A 20,108-nucleotide genomic window follows, 5' to 3' on the forward strand; every position below is an offset into this window, starting at 1 on the left:
ACCTCGAGCACTGTGTCCAGTTCTGGGCCCCTCAGTTTAGGAAGGACATTGAGGTGTTAGAATGTGTCCAAAGAAGGACAATGAGGCTGTTGAAGGACCTGGAGCACAAGTCCCTATGAACAACGGCTGAGGGAGCTAGGGCTGTTTAGCCTGGAAGAGGCTCAGGGGAGGCCTTATCACTCTTCACAACTACCTGAATGGAGGGTCTGGCGAGGTGGGGGTCAGACTTTTCTCCCAGGCAACTAGCGACAGGATGAGAGGGCACAGTCTTAAACTGCTCCAAGGGAGCTTTAGATTGGAATTAAGAAGTTCAGAAAGAGTAGTTGGGCATTGGAATGGGCTCCCCAGGGAGGTGGTGAAGTCACTGTCCCTGGAGGTGTTTAAGAAAAGACTGGATGTGGTACTTAGTGCCATGGTCTAGTTGACAAGGTGGTGGTGTGTCACAGGTTGGACTCAATGATCTCAGAGGTCTTTTCCAGCCTAGTTCATTCTGTGATCTCTGATTCCTTTCTACAACTCAGGCAAGGAAAAAACAGTTCTGCTTCCTGTGCTTAAAGAGACAGGACATAAAAAATGAGGAAATGGGGTAGATACATAATTTACATAAATGCTAAACCCCACCTCATTTCCCTATAACTAGGACATTCCTACCCTTCCTTTACAGTCTCAGAGGCCACCTAGATTTGAAGGACAGTGTAACAAATGTTGAATCCACCTATTACTTGTTCTGTAGCCTCTTACACTCTGACACATTGGCTGTCATTAACAACATGCAGTCCAAGACAGTTTTAATTACGTGACCGTGTACTCTTTTTGCAGAGGACTGTTATTTCATAAACCACATTATTTTCTCTACATTTTTTGAAATGCAGCTCCATTTACCAGACATGGGTAAAGTCCTAGTTTTTGAAGATATTTTATGAAACCAATTTCTACTGCAAGTCTTTCAAACTTGGCTTCACTTAACACACATAAGTAAATAATGTTTTTGCTTAAATTGTGAACTAAAATTAAGGGAAAGCAGTTTTAATAATCTTGGGTGCGCAACTGAAAATAGTAAAGACCTGCCTTTTAATACATCTGACATTCTTCAGCACCTTGTGAAGGCAAAGTTTCCATCTACTTCAGATGTAACTATTCACACTTCATATTTCTGAAAACTGAATTGAAGAACTTTGTTGGACATTCATAGAATCATAACATGGTTTGGGTTGGAAGGGATCTTAAAGATGATCTCATTTCAATCCCTCTGCCATGGGCAGGGAACCTTCCACTAGACCAGGCTGCTCAAAGCCTTGCCCAACCTGGCCATTCAACAAGCTTGCATATGAGTATTTTTGCAAGTCTCAGCCTATTATTGGCATTATTGTAGATCACAGAAGTCTATAAAGACAACAGAACTCCACAGTTCTGCATGCAAACAGAAGATAAAAGCCCAGCTTCCGCCAAAAGGCTATTTACCACACACTACCTCTGTTCCTCTTCACTGCTGATATTTGGAATTTTGGGGTCAGTCCTCTAATGAGATTTAGAGACTTCCCCTTTCAAACTGCTACCTTTGTAAGGTAACAGGAAGAGCTTAAAATCTATAGTCAATAATTCTTTGTGGGTCAAACATCTCCAAAACCACTATATCCTCACCCCTTGTTTTGATAAACTTTACCTCCTTGAATCCTTCTCTGGACCTGTAATTACAAAGGGCTGTATCAAGATCACAGACACAGCACTTTTTAGCTGTACTGCTCACACAAGGTGTTGCTAAACTTTTTCAGACTCCTACATTCTACTGGTTTATTTTTGTTGTTGTTTGGTGTTTGGTTTTGGGGTTTTTTTATTTGGGTAGGGGGGTTTGGTGGGTACTGCAAGAGATGGAGAATGATAGTGAACCAAATTAAGACCCCAACAAAAAACACTGGCTGTTTTTAACATGAGTCAGTCTTAAACAGGTTCACTTTGCAACTTAACAGTACTTGCAAAGAGAGATGGCATGAACTTGAAATAAGAGGATAGGATTGCTTATGTCAATACAGTATCAAAAAATGTTGATAAAATGATTCCTAACCCTGACTTCTCTGCTACAGATAATAGAACTGATAGGCTAGACCATAATCATAGCATTGTTGTATGGCATCCCAAATGTCTAATCAAAAGACAGACATCTAAGCGCTACTTTTTTCTAACATAGGAAATACAAGGAAAATAGTCTCAATACAAGAGGCTTAAAATAATCAAACATAATTTCTAAAATGTAAACAGACTAGTTCTCTCTCACCTTCTGCATTGAAGAATAAAACTATTTCACTTTTTCCTTCCTTAGGTTTTGCTGAAAACACTGAACAAGTTGCCCAGAGGTAGTAGATGTCCCATCCCTGAAAACATTCAAGGTCAGGTTGAATGGGTCTCTGAGCAATTTGATCTGTTTGAAGATGTCCCTGCTTGTCGCAGGCCTTTAAAGGTCCCTTCCTACCCAAACTATTCTATGAAATTCATTGAGAGCAAAAATACATGGTTGCTGCTTTGGGTCATAGTGGAGAGAACAGTTGAGAGCAACAATGATGAAAAATGTTTCTCCCATGCAGGCCTGCCCATGGCTCTAGTTTACTGCATTTGGCCATTAGTCATGACTGGGAACTAAGAGGGGATGAGACATTTCAGTTGCACACATGGTACATGGCATATTTCAGTTATCTTTGGGACAGGAACATCTCACAACCATCCTGTGCAGACCAAACAATAAGAAATCTGGAAAGCTCTTCAAGGGAGCAAGGTGCTGCATCCTTGAAACAAAACTCAAGGTGCTTCTTTCTGTGACAGTGCAAAGGTGTTGGGACTGCTTGTGGTGGTCGGTGTTTTACTGTGGGCCAGTGCAACACAGTTCTCATCTATTTCGGAAGAAGATTGAAACATCCAACATGAAAAATTATATTGAAAGTCTTTTCTATTTCCACATTCTCGAGTGATCAAAATGGAAAGCTCGGAGTAGAAGCGCCACTTTCCACCAGCACCCAAGCAACCGGCCCAGGTCTCGGTGCCGGCACCCGCCCTGTCTGTGTCGGCGCTGCCAGGAGCTCGCCGCTTCTCTCGTGGCTTTATTCCAACAGAAATACTCAAAAACACTTCCCGGGAGAGCCCCGGTGTGTGGGCAGCACCCCGACGGGCTCGGCCGTCCCGGCGAATTTGGGGCCTGGGCCGGGGGCGGAGGGACCGCTCCGCTTCCGGGTTCCCCGCCGCGCCCACGGGCGTGACGTCACCGCACGCGGACCCCGGAAGTAGCGGCAGCGGGGGACGGGCGGCGCCGCGCGCGGCGCTGAGCCCGGAGCGGCCGCGCGCGCCCCTCCCGCCGGCCACGGGCGCAGGTACGTGCGGGCCCCGCAGCGCCGGGACGGGCGGCGGCGGGAGGGGGCGGCCGCCCGGCCTTCGAGCCGCCAGCGGCGCCGTGGCGGGGAAGTTGGGGCGGTGGCGCCCGTTCGCCCCTCGCAGCCCTGCCCAGGGATGGAGACGCCAGGCCCGCGGGCCTCCGGTGTGCGCGGCGTCAAGCCCGGAGCGGCGGCCGGGCCGGAGCGGGGCGGTGGCGGCTGCCTGTGGCCGGGCCCCGGAGAGCCGCGGGAGCGGGTATGAGGAGTAAGTAGCCGGGAGTGAGGAGTATCAGGGTGCCCATGTCAGCGCAGGGGCAACACGGCCGCAGTGTCACCGCCCAAGACGGGCCCCACAGGCTCCGACTGTCACCGCGCTCTGCACGCCGTTGCTCTACGTGTTGGCACCTTCTGAACTGCTTCCCGGTGTCACGGGTGTCGCATGAACCAGAAACGGGGAATAGCAGTTACCATTTCTAGTTTTCTAAATAATCTAAAGCTTTTGTTCTTCGGAATGTATTCTCACAGTCATTGCTGCAGGTTTTGGTGCTTTCAGCTGCTTTTGCGAAACAAGACTTGGCAGTTTTCTCTGTTACCTAACCCGAGCTTTCTGTACAGTCATAAAAGAAAAAGTCACTGCTTGACTCCTGACTTTTTATATCTGGGCTTGAGTAGTAATTTTGTCTCCTAATTTTGCTCTCCTAATCAGATGGGATTGAAAACTTTTGTGGACTTAAGTTTCTTGTAGTTGCCCTGGAAGTTTAAAAAGCTGCATGAAATATTTGTCATTTCTGAGTTATCCAGATATAGACAAATAATTTTCCAGTTTTAATTGTTACTTTTATATGTTTTTGGTTTGTCAATGAGATAACTCAAAATCTGTAGTTCTAAAACAGGAGATGCTGTTCTAAAACAGGAGATAATTCCTTTTCAAAACCGGCTCACTTTACTTTTTAAAGAATTGTTGCCTTCTTTTGGGAGAGAACAAACCACTTTTTTTCCGGATAGCTAACTTTTAACTGTGGTGTTACATGACCCAAACTGCTCAGAACCATGTAAGCCAGCTTGTCAAGTCTTCACGAATTGTGTCTTCCACTTTACACTATTTCTGCATGAAGTTTTTGCTAGGGTAGTAAGCTTGAGTGAGCAGGTCGCAGGACAATGCCTTAATTGGCAAAAGAAGTATAAAATTGACAGCAGTTACAAAGCTAACTGGATGTCTTTGATCTTAACAGTGCAGTGATTTGGTGACAGTAAAGAGTGGGGTGTTGACAATATTTGCCTTCAAAGAAGCATAATACCAGTAGTACAGCAAAAGGGTGTTCTTTTAGTAATTACTGGTATTTTCTTGGAATCCTTAATTGAGATTGTGGGTTAAAGAGGGTGGCAGCATGTTACGCTACCAGTGGCAAAGCAGCCTTGTGATAGCATATTGGTTAAATGCAGGAAAAAGTAAAAGAACTCTTATGTAGGGAAAACTAAAATCTTAACAATTGGAGATACTCAGCAGCTTGGGGTGTGTCATAGAATGCTACTAGTGTTAAAATACATCACGTCTTTATATGGTCCTCTGGGTTTGGAATTGAACAGATTTGGTCTTCTGAGTGTTTCAGATGTTATTACACTTTCTTTCAAAAAAAAAAGAGATTCTTTGTTCGCAAGAGTACTGATCTTTGCACGGAAAGCTCCAGATAGAGCCTCCAGGTGATGACTGTTTCTGTGGCTGAAGCCACTGCCAGTACTTACTGCCTGCCTGTCTGCTGGAGATCTGATATGCCTGCCAGCCTTGATGTCAGTCTGGGCACTCCTCAGCCCACCTCTGTCAAAACATGGTGGGTTAAGACAGATGTAATATTTATTGTGTTCAAGTTGACCTGACTTTTTGTCTGAAATAGGTTAGCAGATGTGGGTAGGTGTAGGAATAAGATGAAAAATTCCAGCAGGCCAACAGTACAGAGCAGCTGGAGGTGGACAAGGGCATCATCATTTCAGAAGCACAGCGCACACTCAGAGCGCTTTCTGCCTTAGTGAAATACCTTTAATTATTGGAGTTTTCTCACCAGTGCCTGGGTTTTGTCTGTTTTCTTGAGATGGCCTTCTCAGTGATTGTAGCCAATTATGGCTATATTTAAATCTGCAAGTTGACTTGACCATGGTCTTTACTGAATTGCCTTTTATGTTCTAGTTAGCAAACGTTTGGGAGAGCTTCTCCTTATAATTACTCAGTGGGGATTTATCTTTTAATCTCCCTTCTTTTAAGTTCACAACCTTATTTTTTTTCCCCCTGAAGACTCAGCACTGACTTTGGAGGTTTTGCCCATTCCAGGCTCTATAGAAAAAGTTCTGAATACAGCTCTGTTGCTGGTACTTTGAATTTGACCCACTGTTCCTTTGGGGAGCAATGTGCTGTTGTGACTGAAGAGTTTTTTAGACTTACAATAGATTACTGGAGTTCTTTGAAGTAAAGCATACATTCAAAGAATGAATGGATATCTTTTTTTGAGTTTTTTTCCACTCGCTTACTGAAACAAGTTGCTTAACAGTGGGCATGAAAACATCCTCTTAAAAAATTTAATGCTGCCCTATTAATTTTTCGGTGCCTTAGAAGGATTTTTTTTTCTCTCTATAAGTCTGATTGTACATATATCTACTTAGCCTGTAGATCGGTTTCAGAGATTTGCACTGAGTGGAATTCCTGAAGTACAATTTAATGGATTAAAAATTGTTATTTTTCATGGTTATTTTTCAGTGTTTTATGTGCTGTAGGTAGAATGTGCACTGAAAGGAATGCTTTTGAAAGGAAGGCTCTGGAGTGAGGACTTGGAGAACTTAATGTTTAACTACTCACAGCATTCCTTACACTGTTCTTGTAATGTAACTGAGTTTCATTGGAAGGTGAAAAGATGGAGCTCACCATCAGATACTTATTAGTAATTATTTTGGTAATGATTTTTGTTTTACAGCTGACCACTTGTAGGAATTAGACTGGGACCACAAGTTGTCTCCAACTACAGACTCAGTGTCACGAGTGCCATCGTAAGTAGTAGTGATAGGACAAAGAGTAATGGTTCTAAACTGAAAGAAGACAGGTTTAGATTAGATATTAGGAAAAAATTTTTTTACAGTGAGGATGCTAAGACATGAGATCAGGTTGATCAGAGAAGCTATGAGTGCTCCATCCCTGGAAGTGGAAGGCTAGGCTGGATGGTGTTTTGGTCAGACTGGTGTAGTGGAAGGTGTTGCTGTCCATGGCAGGGACATTGGACTAGATGAACTTTAACCTCCCTCAAAACCCAAATGGTTCTGTAAGAAATTATGTGGGACTGGAGGAGGTTAGTGGACAATCTAGAAGCAGGAGAAGGGCTGAAAGTGTTGTATCATATGGACTTCAGCAAATCTGCAGCCTGAGTCACCTTGTACTTGAATTGACTGTGATGAAGCCTCTCTACCAGTTTCCTGAGCAATCTGCACCATTAATGACTTAATTAGTAATGATACTGCTGGTGAGGCTGGTGTCCTGCTCTGTGGTTTAGTGAAGTCTTCGTATAACTGCTTTTATTCTTGTTACGCTGTCCTGGAGGGTATCTGCCTCCAGCTTGGTGGAACCTCTCTGGTACTGCAGTTTGTATTCTATTGAGTGTGTATCCAAAGGAGAAAGATAAACTCTGCGCAGCTCATCAGGCTAATTTTAGGTGTTTCTGCTGCTGTAGTTTCTGTACATTTCCAGGTTCCTGTTGGCCAGCAGAAATTGAAGGGGACCAGTTCTGTGCCAAGTCTGCTCTATACACATTTGAATATTCTAGGTATTGATTTTTAATACTTAGGTGAAATAAGTATTGTCTTAGCAACATAGTATTAGCTGAACAATATTTAGTGTGGTGGTTAATTCAGGAAACTCTTCTGTCAACAGACAGAGTTTATTCTCAGTGTCATGGTTTAACATCAGTTGGCAACAAAGTACCATGCAGCTGATTGCTCACTCCCTTCCACTTTCCCCCTGCCTCAGTGGGATGGGGAGTGAATCAGAAAAAAAAGTCCAACTTGTGGGTTGAGGCAAGAACAGTTTGATAATTGAAAGAAAGCAAAATATAATAATACTAATGATAATAATAATTTTAATGAAGAGAGAGAGAGAAATGAAACTCAAGACAGACAAGTGATGCTCAGTACAACTGCTTACCACCTGCTACCAATACTCAGCCTGTGCTTTGACAGCCATCGGCTCTGCTTCTGGGTAGCTCCCCCAGTTTATATGCTGGACATGATGTTCTATAGTATGGGATGTCACTTAGGCCAGTTTGGGTCAGCTTTCCTGACCATGCTCCCTTCCACCTTTTTGTGCAGCTCCTTGCTAGCAGAGCATCAGATACAGGAAAGCTCTGGGCTTAGGGTGAGCACTACTTAAGAGCAGCCAAACCATCAGTTTGTTATCAACATTGTTCTCATTCTGAATGCAAAACACAGCACTGTACCAGCTACACTAAATCTAATCCAGCTGGAATGAGGACACTCAGGCAGGCAAATGAAAGAAAATTTTCTTTATTGCATGTCTAGAAATAGGAATGATCATTAAAAGAAGAATTAGCTGTATACATTGTCAGTTGTACTGCACATGTTGACTGGAAACAGGTTCATACCTGAAGCATCAGTAATACTGAATGTTAATGTTTATGTTTCTTGGTGCATGTGCATTTAAAGTCAGGCTCATCATATTTTTGTTCAAGTTTTTGCAATTTTTAATGTAGTTTATTATCAGTTGGTAATAAGGAAGTTTTCTGTTCACTGTCAATTTCAAGTCAAAGTTTAAACTAAATTTTTTGGTTTTGAGAGGGACGTACTGAAAAATGGTTTTGATTGTATTGAAAATATTCTTGATTACTCCTAAGTACCCTTAGGCATCTCTAAGATGTAGATTAGAAATGTGAAATTTAATGGGAAGATAGCTTTGGAAATTGTGAACGATTTCCGAAGACTTCTAGTCTGGATTTGTCTGAATTACAAGCTTCTTAAAGTTGCTATTTTCTATTTGAAATTAAATCTTTTAAGATAGTTATTTTGAATTCTCTGAACATTTCAACTACAATGTACATACTCTGCTGGCCGATTGAGCTGTCTTCACCATGTCAGCTTTATGCAGTGTCAGTGATGAAAGCTCCTGGTGGGATATGGGAAAAATGTGTTCTCCGATTTCTTGTCACCCATTAGCTGATGTATATTTTGGCTTAGGAACAGGCATAATGGACCTCATTCTTGTTTTGTTCTAGGTGCATAAAGAGAGTTAGGTGGTTTATTGTACTTTGGAGCTGTTTTTTACTTCGGTGTCTTGGTTTTTGGAGTAGTAACTGCTTGTCTGAGAAGATGAACAGGGTAGTTCTGGTTGATCATGTTGTCAGTGTGCCAGGTGCTCTTCAAGTTGTCTTGAATATTGTGTTGAGGACCAAACCCAACAAATAATGTAGTGGTTATAGTTTCTTTTGAAGTTTCTGCAAGCCAGGCTTTATAAAGCCTTGAAATGCACATTTGAGTGGCTGTCATATTTTTGTGCAGCATGATTAGCATACAATACATGCAAATCTCAGTCTCCTTGTTTAACTGAAGAAGATGCTATATCATGTTCTTGCTTTGCATTCTTCCTTCTTGTCTTAGGCACAATATACAATCAATCTTGAAAGCATCTACGTTTTTTTCTAACAAATGGGCATGTCATTCCTCTTGCAGAACATGTTTGTTACAATCCCATCTCAAGAAGTAAGATGTTAAGTGGACTACATTTAAATAAAAGCAAGCACCACAATCAAAAAGAAAATTGGAAGTATTTTCAAAGGAGATATATGTTAACAGGAAGTCTCGGTAGGGAAAGAGCCATTATATAAAGGCATTATTAAAATTTAATGAAATGAAGGATAAAGAGGTGTGCTCGCGCACCCAGTCTTTATCTGTCTTGAATAATGGTCCTTGTACTCAAAGAATATCTCCCCACTGAAGCATACGATTCAATCATATGAAATAAAATCTGAATGAAAAGAGAATTGTGTGTCTATATATTGATAACTCCCGTGCTGCAGCAACGTGTTAACATAGCTGCCAACCTCCAAGCCAAGGAGAAACATCTCAGAGCAAGCACAGCCATCAAAATCAACAAAGCTGCTATAAATGCAAACTTGTGTATGATACATGCTAATCAGTAAATCAGATTTTTTTTGAGGTTTTTTGAGACTTTATTTTAAATGTTTTTATTTTGGAATAGCAGAGTTTGAAATTTGAAAACATAAACTATTTCCTACCACAGTGATCACTTACTGAGTCCTCCTTTTGCTTTTTCTTGGCCATATTGACAAATCAGGCTAAAAAGTTTTCAGGCAGCAGCTGTGTCCCTGTTCTGTCACATTGGTTGTACCAGGTAATGAACCAAATATGAGAATTGATAAGTTAAAAGTATACTCTTAACAAAAAAACAAAACCAAAAGGGGTGGTGAGGGGAAAGAAAGGAAGATAATTTTAACTCAGATTAGGTCCCCATTTTGGTTTAACTCAGGTATGATTCCCTGAACTGGTTGGCCGTGCATTGCGACAAACAGTTCTGTTAGCTGAAAGGACAGCATGGGTGGGACCGCTGAAGTTGTTTTGCAAAGATGTGTTTGGGAATATGTCCTTTGATTCTAAGACCTGGGGGCAGGAATGGTATTTGTTCTGTGTTAGTTCTCTATGAAACAGTGGGGTACTTGTTATCTGTCTGGATGAAGCTGACTATAGCATTCCCTTGGCTTGGATTTAACATTTCTCAGTGTAAGAAATTGTCCTCAATTTTTAGAAACTTTGAGTACGTTCTGATAATGGCAGCATGAAAGCTCCAGGTTATTTCACTTCGTGTTTTGTCCACTGTGATAATGAAACCTTTATTTCCAAAAATAAGCAATAGATGCTTAACCACCTTGCTGTGTGAGATTTTGTATCTGTAGCAAACCCCAGCTAGTGTCCTGACTTGTACTTTCTTTATTAAGACATGATTTTCTGTTGTCAGTGAGTCAGAAACAGACAGTGACTTTTTTGGCACACAGTACCATTTGTTCTCCATTGTTGTATTTCTAAATAGGTTATATCTCTTGAATTCTAGCATTACATTCAAGTGAATAATCCCACCAGCTTCAGTAATATCAAATAGGTTGAATGTACATTCTTGCAGAAGAGCTGTAAGTTCTTCTTCATTATCTTCCCAACATAATTCTCTGGGCAATTAAAGATTTTTTTAAAATTTTTGTCCTTTCATTCTTTATTCTGTTAGTCCTATTTTCCTTGTCTTTCTTTTTAGTGAGTGTTTAAGTAGCCATAAAAATTAGGGTAACTCCCTAAGGAATAACTGTGAGAGGACTACAGCAAAATAACCAGAAACTTGAATTTTTACCTATGTGAGGTAGTTGGTTGAAGGAGGAGGGGAGGAATAGAAATATGTTGAGATGGGAAGTCCAGTTCCTTAAGGATATCAACCTATACCTGCATTTTCTTGTGATGAAAGATAAAACTCTTACCTGGTTTGTTTCAGACAGATGCTGAATTTTTCAAAGCTAGTAGTGCATTCCTTTTGAGAAGCTGAGATTTTGCCTACCTAGTGATGTACAGAGGAAACATTTTTAAGAACAAAGTTTAGAAAATTCCAGAGAATCATGATTTTTAAAGATCGCTACTGACAGGAATACCAAGAAAGTTTACCATTCCCACACGAATAAAGCAATCTAACTTTCTAGAAAAGAAGCATGGTGCAGATAATACAGTATTTTTTCTTTGATTGTTCTTAATTGCATTTATCTGCTGTTCTAGGACAGGAGAGAAATAAATTTTAAGTTTTACTTTATGGCAAATGGTGGTAGATATACCTCCCCGTGAGAAATTTGCTGGAGGTGGTCAAATGTGAGAGTGGGGCCTACAGAAATTGTGGAATAACCACTGTTGCACATCTTCAAAATTTGACAAGTGCTGAAGCACCTTGTTCTGGTAACACCTTTTTCAGCTGATCTCCAAAGGTATAGATAGATCTATATTGTCCCGTACACATGGTGATATGATGTCTCTGTGTTTTGGATAAGAAACAAGATAGTTCGTAAAGTCTACTTTTGGGTCAGGTATCAACTTCAGTTTTAGTATGTAAGAATCTCAAGTGATTCTGCCTGTACAAGACGTGCTGTGCTCTTTTTGTTGTTTGGACATGCCTGCCAGCACCACAGGACAACTGACTCTGCTTGTTCCACCACAGGACTGTGGTTAAAGTGACCAGTGGCAGTGGACAACAGGGGATGTAGTCTAAGGGAAGCGCTCAAGGGCTTTGTTATTTCCATACTTGTTCTATAATGGCAGGATGAATGAAACGAGGACTGGGGCAGTGTGGACAAGGAGAAGTTTAGAACAAGGAGTTGAGTTGGCAGCGTCTCTGTGAAAGCTCTTGGAATGAAGGGATGAATGAGGACAGCTTGGGGAGGGAGTGGAATGGCACCAGAAACTCTCAGGGTCGAATGAGGTCAAGTGAAACTGGAAGCTTGTGAAGGAAATAGGAGAGGATGATTGAGAGGCACTAAAGTATGGGGGAGGAGAACAGAGGCTGGGAGAAACATTGGGGTCATACTTAAATCTCAAGGGAGGAAGGTTAGAAAAAATACTGAACTGCTCCTTAAGTGAGCACCTTCATTCAGTGCATTGACAAAGGCAGAAGTGCAGTTGAAGAAACCCAGATGTGATTATACCTTCTATATTGGGTTTGTGTGTCAAGGTTTTGGGGACTGCAGGTGTGGCTTCTTTGAGAAGCTGCCAGAAGCTTCCTACATGTCCAGTAGAGCCAGTGCCAGCCAGCTCCAAGGTTGACCTGCTGCTGGCCAAGCTTCACAGTGGAGCAGGAGAGTCCCCAAAGGAGGCTGTGATACTGAGGGAAGCCTGCACTGAAAGAGGCTTCTGGCAGCACCTGTGGAGAGAGAAGCCCATGCTGGAGCAGGTTTGCTGACAGGACTTGTGACCCTGTGGGGGACCCATAGGGGAGCAGTCTGTTCGTGAAGGAGTGCATCCCGTTGAAGGGACCCTCGCTGGAGCAGTTCATGAAGTTTGTGAAGCACTGTCTCCCGTGGGAATCACCCCATGCTAGTACAAGAAGTTGAGAAGTCCTTTCCCAGAGCAGAAAGGAGCGGCAGAAACAGCGCGTCTTGAACTAACCACAGGCCTCATTCCCCGTTCCCCTGCACTGCTGGAAGAAGGAGGTAGGGAATTTGGGACAGAAGTTGAACGTGGGGAAAACGGAAGGGTCAGAGGAAGGTGTTTTAAGATTTCATTATATTTCTAAATATCCTAATCTGACTTCTGATTGGCAATATATTAAATAATCTTCCCAGGTTGAGTCTCTTTTGCCCGTGACTGTAATTGCTGAGTGATTTCTCCCTGTACTTTAGTGTCGAGTCTTTAGTTATATTTCCTCTCCTTTGTCCATTCGAGGAGGGGAGCGATACAGTAGTTGTGGTGGGTACCTGGCATCCGCCCAGGGTCAACTCACCACATCTTTATTTTGTTAAGGTCATGGATGATACCAGTGGCATAGAAAGTACATTTATTAATTTTACATAGAGTACCAGGCTGGGAGATGATTTATGTTCTGTGAAGAATAAATTTACAATTTAAAATGGCTTAGAAATATTAAAGAAATAATGTAAAAAGGATAATACCATTTAGGATAAAAAATGAAAAGGATTGGGCTTTGATTAAATCCTTCTCTATATAAATACAAAATAGCAATAATTACAGAAAAAAGAATCTCAAAATATTAGGTGAATCTTAACCTGAACATGCGTCAGTAATGCTGTGCAGTTGCAATAAGGATAATCATTTTCCTGGGGTATATGGTTAGAAGAGACATATTTCAACTGTCACATAATAATTCCACTCCACTTTATTTGGTCTTCATCCATTTTGTGCATTACATGTAAGAAATAGTTTGAGCACATGGGAGAATCTTCCAGGGCAAAGTAAGAATGTTCAGAAGTCTGGAAGAAAATGTGTCAATGTGGACAGGTGGAAAAAGTAGTTTGCTCAGACTAGAACAGACCAAGAAAGATGTGGAAGCAGTCTCCGGGTGTGGGAAGAGATGTTACAGAGTGAAAGGGCAGAAATTTTGTATTGTGTTGGAAAGTAAAGGGCTGTGGCAAAACTTCTGGGAAGGGTAGTTTAACATTGGGTTTGATTTCTGTTTATGGCCAGAATACTTATATAATGGCACTTATATATAGTGGATGTCCACTATCACATTAAATGAGGTTCAGGGGTCAATTTTGCTAATAAAGTGAATTTATCTTTAGGGAGGTTGGGAAGTATTCATCATGGGTTTTTTGTTTTTGTTTTTTTTTTAAGAATTTAGCCAAGACCACACTGGACAGAAACTTAGATATAGATGACACTACCTTGGAGAAGTAGGAGAGAGTAAGGTAACCTGTTTCCTCTTTATTTTCTCCACATTGGTTTTTATATGAGACTAGAGTTTGGTGCACAAGTGATATTGATATTTTCTAATACCTGTTGATTTGGCATTGTTTTAGTATTATGTCTTTGCATAAGGGAGGCCCCATATTAAGTGTATGCTATCATGTATGGAAACATATTATATTAGATTTTATTCATCTGCAGGGGGATTTTAACCAGCTTCAAGGTGTTTTAGTATGCTCAAAATTTTGAGTGGTTGTCAATAGAATGAGTAATATCATGTGTTGTCAGCCTTCACAGATTTGTCATGGCTGTGGCCCCGATGGTTTTGACAGTTTCATGATGATAAATTTTGGCTGTTTCATGCAAATTGAATCAGAAAGGAATTCCTAAGAACACAAAACTGAAACCCCTGAGACCATGAGCTCTTAATTCTTGCTCAGCCACACACTGCTCATGATGATTTCTCACATCTCGTGTTACAAGCTGTTCATTGCTGTTGTGTAAATATATACACGTGCACTTTCTGCATATTCATTGGTTGTGTACTTTTGATTTATCTTCACAAAATGGTGGGGTGGTTGAGATTGGCAGGGACCTCTAGAAGTGTCCAACTCCAGTGCTCAGTATTACCTACAGCAGATTACTTTGTGGCGATGATCAGTAAGTTTTCAGTATCTCCAAGGACAGAGACTGTATCCTCTCTGGGACCTGTTCCAGTGTTTGACCCCCCCTCTTGGAGTAAGGAAGTTTTTCCTTAAGTTCAGATGTCCATTTTGTGCCTGTTGTGTGTTATCTTATCACTGGACAGAAATGGGAAGACTGGCTCAATGTCTTTCCTCCCCTCAGGCATTTAATATAATGATAAGACTCCTGCCACCATACCCTGAGTCTTCTTCATGATCAGTAGTCCCAGCTCTCTCAGCCTCTGCTCAGATGTCAGGTGCTCCAAGCCCTTAAATGTCTTTGCAGCCCTTTGCTGGTCTCACTCCAGTGTGTCTGTGTCGTATGGGGGAGTCTGGAACTAGTGCAGCATTTCAGATGTGTTTCAGCAGTGCAGAGTAGAGAAGGCTCATGTCCTTCAATCTGCAGGCAATACTTTTCCTAAAGCAGCCCAGGATGTAGTTGAAAGGATCTTCTTCACTGATTTCACTATATAAGATATGTAGTCTGGGAAATATTTCCTGCTTTGTTCTAAATTCTGGATTTTTCCATTTCCAAGCTATATTAGCTTGAAATAATATTAATTATATTTTGTGACATTTCAGAAACAGTGATAGAAAAGGTATATTCATTGGAATGGAGATATTGCTTCAGCTGATTCTTGCAATATTAAGGAATATTTTGAGACTGAGTAATTTTTAGGTATCAATTTAATTTGGTATTTGCTTTCCATTTCTCATAGTAGTTTCCTTATTCTCATAGTAGTTAAAAACCCCAACTGGTTAAGACATATTTTACCAGAAATTTAAAAGTGGTATTTCTCTGCTGTACTAGTCTTGGTTTTAAAGCACTTGAGTCCTAATTTCAAATAACTTTCCATGTTGAGTTCATACTGCTTAAGGTTTTGGGTTCTTTTAGTTTTGTCTCCAAGGACAATGTTCTATCTACTGTCCTTTTCCCGTTATTTTATTTTTTTAGGTCTTTTCAGATTTTTTGTGCCACCTTCCAAATTTGTACAAAGTCTGCTAAACTTCATTTATGTCAAGGAAGCATATATTTTGTCTAGCTCTGCTGATCTTTTACTAACAAGGTTTGGATTTCTGTTTTTGTTTTGTGGGGGTTTTTTGTTTTGTTTTGTTTTGGGTTTTTTTGTAAAATTACTTTCCATCTGCTTTCCCCCTTCATATGTACAGTAGAATTTAGTAACAAAACATGGTGAGTCTGAAAGTTTTGGTTTATCTAAGACTTTTTTTCTATTCCTTTTTCGTCCTTCTCCAGCACGAGGAATTTAGGACAAAAGGTTTTTGCTATTTTGGATTATGTCACATCTTTAAGCTGCTGTAACTGAAATGGTTCTTCTGCTTTTATCTGAGAGTAGGTTAAAAATGTAAAGAATTGGAGGACTGGCTCCATTATTGTGTAGATGCTTACAACATTTTTTTTGCTTGCTGTAATTGGTTTTGGTAGTTGATTTAGTACCTTTCTTTGCAGATTCATTTTGTCACATACTGCTTATGTGACCATATAATGCTCAGTACAACCTTCATTTAATAACAAAGAAAAAGAATTCTCGTATACACAATAATACTTCAGAGATGGTGTTATTTCAGTGCATATTTTGTTGAAAATTGTCAGTTTTGTGAGAAAATGTTTGTAAGGTGTTTTTCAGGAGTCTGTTACCCTGAGTGGAGCTGATTGTGGTTCATATTTTTCCCATGCAGCATGCTGTATAATGTGTCCCTTCTTTTCTTGTATTAATTTTTGTCTTGGGAAGCAATATGATCAGCTGCTGTAGAGGTTGTCATAAAGTAAGAATTTTAAGATAGACAGTCCCTAGTACATATGTATATTGTTTACATGACTTTTCATGGTTAAACATCTATCTGATCATAAGGTGATGTAAGGGTAAAATAATTCAATGGATTGTGTGCCTTTTTCCTGTAATTACAGTTCATTTATCTATAAACTCTGTTGTAGGTGTTACTCTTTTTTAGCTACCACAATATTCAAATCAGTAAGTTGTTTTTAACAGCAAAGTTCTTTCCTAGAGGGCATCTAATCAGTCTGAAGGATGTATGAAGAGTCCACTAGTTCCTGTGACTTAATGGTTAATCATCATTTCTGAGAGTGATTATTTATAAACATTAACCCAAAGAATGATAAAAGAGGCTTTAAGGGGAGTCCTTTTTTTACTCATTTTAAATAATATTTGGAATGATAAGCCAAGTCCTAAAAAACGAGAAAATTACTGATGATGTCTCAGTACAAGAGAGTGATTCAATCCCAACAATAACAGTTTACAGATGAAAGAGATAGGGCTTAACTGTGGTATCTACATAAGGGAAATTCAGAGACAAAACTTAACACACAAAAGTGTAGTAATAACTAATAACTAGTGACTGAAGCCAAAGTAATTCAAACTGGACATAAAGTACAAAGGGCAGTGACTAGCCTTTCGGACTGTCACAGCAAGTGATGGACTCTTTAGCTCTTAATAACTTCAATTTTGGTGTGGATGCCTTTCTGTAAGAACTGTTGAGGTTAAACACAAGTTAGTGGTCTTAGAGGTTGGAAGCTGAAGGAAATAAAAGACCGGTGTTTAAGAGGACATAATTCTGATTTTATGAGCCTGTCTGCCCTGAAATGGTGAACCTTCCAAGGAAAAATCAGGAATTTACCGTGGGTTATTGGTTTGTTTGTTTTTTGGTTTTTTTTTTGTTAAACTAGATTGCATCTCCAGTCTCCTCCTCCTCCTGCTTTTATCTGCACCTTTGAGTTTAGTGTTACTTGGCTGATCTCAATCACACATTCTGCACCTGCAAAAATTTAAGACAGTTCTCCTCTTTAGTAGGGATTCCTTCAAACTGGTAGGAAATTTGATATTTTCAACAAAATGGACAAAGAATTTTACAAGGTTGGTTTAGAATGATTGAAGTTTCCTTAGCCCCCTGCCTTTGAGTGGTTACTGCTAGGACAGAGTGTTTAGGCTTGAGGCTAAACCAACCCCATAGAAACATTTGTTCAGCCTTGTGGAAGTAGTTCATGAAACAGGTAGAGTTTAATTTTGTTCAAGGATTTTGCTTAATAGCATGGCAAGTAAAAGCTGGGACTGCATATGGCAAAAGGCTTGAGAATAAATGCTCCACAGAGTTTTTTTCTTCTGGAGTTCAAATCACAGGTGCAAATTAAACTGCCAGATTCATTGTCATAATTATCATCTGTATTTGTGCACAGTGGTAATCTGTCATGAAGGGTGGAAGACTAGGCCAGGAGGAAGTACCTAAGGCTTAACAAAGATATGTGTAAAGTTGTGCACTGACATGGTATCATTGCCAAACAGCAGCGCACACTGAGGTATGCCTGGCTGGGATGTAGCTCTGCTAAAAAGGAGCTGGGGGTGCTGTTGGGTGGCAAGCTGAACAGTGCCAGCACTGTGCCCTTGTGGCAATGATGACAAACTGAGTCCTCTTTTGTAAGGGCATACCTTAGGATGGTGGGTCTGACTTGTCCCCTGATTTGAAGAGAGAGATTGAAAAATTGGAAAAGGTGGCCACCAGGACGATTTGTATGTTAGAAGGATGATCAGTGTATTAGAGAACTAACATACAACTAACTAACAATATCTGGAAAAAGAATTCAAGGAAGTTTGTATTGGAATCATAGAGTTGTTTAGGTTGGAAAAGACGTCTCAAGGTAATAGAGCTCAACTGCTAACCCAGCACTGCCAAGTGTACCTCTAAACCATGTTCCTAAAAGCCACATCTGCACATCCTTTAAATACCTCCAGGGATGGTGATTCCAACACTGCCGTGCGCACCCTCTTCCAGTGCTTGACAACCCTTTCAGTGAAGAAATTTTTCTGATGTCCAATCTAAATCTCCCTTTGTGCAACTTGAGGTCATTTTCTCATGTTATTTGAGAGAAAAGACCAACCCCCACCTTGCTACAGACAGCAATAAGATCCCCCCCTGAGCCTTTTCTTCAGGCTAAACACTCTCAGTTCCCTCAGCTGATCCTCATAAGACTTGTGCTCCAGCTTCATTACCTTCACCAGCTTCATTACCTTTCTTTGGACATGCTCCATCACCTCAAAGGAGAGAAGGCTTGGAGAAATTTCATTAAACATCCAATACATAGAAGGTAGCTGTGAAGAAGTTGTTTTCTGTTCAGAAGGATGCATAGTGAGAGAAGAAATTTCATCTCAGTATTAGAAAAAGGAACTAAACATTGGAGTAGGTTCCTCAAAAGCATGGTGAAATCTTCCTCGCTGAAATATTGAAGGCTCATCTTGGCAGCACCTTAGCTTACCTGATGTAAGGCCCTGTTAAAACCTAATGAAGTAGGATCCAAGGGGAGGTTGGAGAAAAAATAATTTCTAGAGCTCTTTTTCAACCTAGGCTGGTGTGGTTAGAGCTGCTTGGTAGTGTTGGCTCTGAGCAGAGATGGCAAGGTTGTAGATTTGGCAGTAGCAAAACTGTGTGAAGCAGTGTGATTACAATTACTGGCAGGCACTTAATGGAATATTTTTATATAAATATTGGATTTTCTGTTTTTAAAGCAGAACCAGTAAGGAAAATGAAATTTACTTGTTTTGCTTTTTTATCTTTGTTCTTTTTATTGTTTTGTAAAAGAAAGGAAAATATCTACTTATGTGGAAAAAAAATTAAAAGTGCAAGTGTGATGCAGTCAGAATTTTAATATCAGGTTTATTTAAATACTGAGCTAAAATGAATAATATGTTTATATTATTCACATTGTTTATATATATCTATTATAATGTTGTACTGCTTTATGATGATGCAGCAGAAGCAAATCTGTGGACTGCATGTGTTTCACAGGGCTATTTGCTTTGCTTGCCAAATAGCTGAAATGAAGCAGTGCTCGGTTCAGCCGGCTAGATAGCAGGTTCTGCCTCTCAGGCAGAGGGCAGAGCAAAGACACTTGAGACACTATATTAGTAAAGCTGTGAGGAATAACAAAAATTGATGAAGCAGGTGTTCTACACCAAGAAAAGCTGTGGGCAGAGCTGTGAGGGGGATTTCTTGAGGCAGACATGACTGCAAAGAAGAGGTATGTATACTATGGGAATTTGGGGTATTTTAGTCTGATTCTGAAATGAGGTATCTAGATGATGAACTGATGTCTTCAGTAGCTCTGGATGCCCTTTTCAGTTGTGTGTGATTCAGTTCTTCATAGCATCCATCTGTTCTGTATATTTTTGTGTCATCTGCAGTTATGTGCATTAGATGCAGAGTAGTCAAGTGGGGTGGTGATATTTATTTGCGTGTGCACATTCTGGAAGGTGCTGGAGGAAACAGGTGTGTTGTAGAAACTTGAGTGCACCTCTTACCTTTCTTTAGTCTCTTTTTGTGCACCTACTCAGCACAGAGTCTGAGTAAAATCAGAAATACCTTGCTGTGTGTGAGGATCTGGCTACAGACCTGAGTTCACTACATTTCCAGCTGATTTGTATGTGTTCTTTCCAGGAGTCTTCAATTAAGCAGACAGCTTTCTCTCTCTCTCTCTCTCTCTCTCTCTCTCTCTCTCTCTCTCTCTCTCTCTCTCTCTTTCTGTCTCTTTCTCTCTCTTTCTGTCTCTTTCTCTCTCTTTCTGTCTCTCTCTCTCTCTCTTTCTGTCTCTCTCTCT

General features: G+C 40.6%; 1 protein-coding gene across 6 annotated transcripts in view; it reads left to right on the forward strand.

Moving 5' to 3' along the window:
* The first annotated feature begins 3,305 nt into the window (after positions 1–3,305).
* The window catches only part of FAM172A (family with sequence similarity 172 member A), a 283,280-nt gene continuing 266,477 nt past the window's right edge, over positions 3,306–20,108 (forward strand). For 4 of the 6 annotated variants that reach the window (XM_027708758.1, XM_027708757.1, XM_027708763.1 and 1 more), the window contains exons 1-3: positions 3,306–3,356; positions 13,731–13,804; positions 14,368–14,462. In XM_027708758.1, the coding sequence (XP_027564559.1) occupies positions 14,369–14,462 (94 nt within the window). In that variant the 5' untranslated portion in view covers positions 3,306–3,356; positions 13,731–13,804; position 14,368. The remainder of the gene's footprint in view (positions 3,357–13,730; positions 13,805–14,367; positions 14,463–20,108) is intronic. The other 2 variants (XM_027708761.1, XM_027708760.1) reach the window with 2 other exon arrangements.

The sequence above is a fragment of the Neopelma chrysocephalum genome, unplaced genomic scaffold (assembly GCF_003984885.1).
Source record: "Neopelma chrysocephalum unplaced genomic scaffold, ASM398488v2 Primary Assembly neopelma1_96523, whole genome shotgun sequence".
Classification (NCBI taxonomy): Eukaryota; Metazoa; Chordata; class Aves; order Passeriformes; family Pipridae; genus Neopelma; species Neopelma chrysocephalum.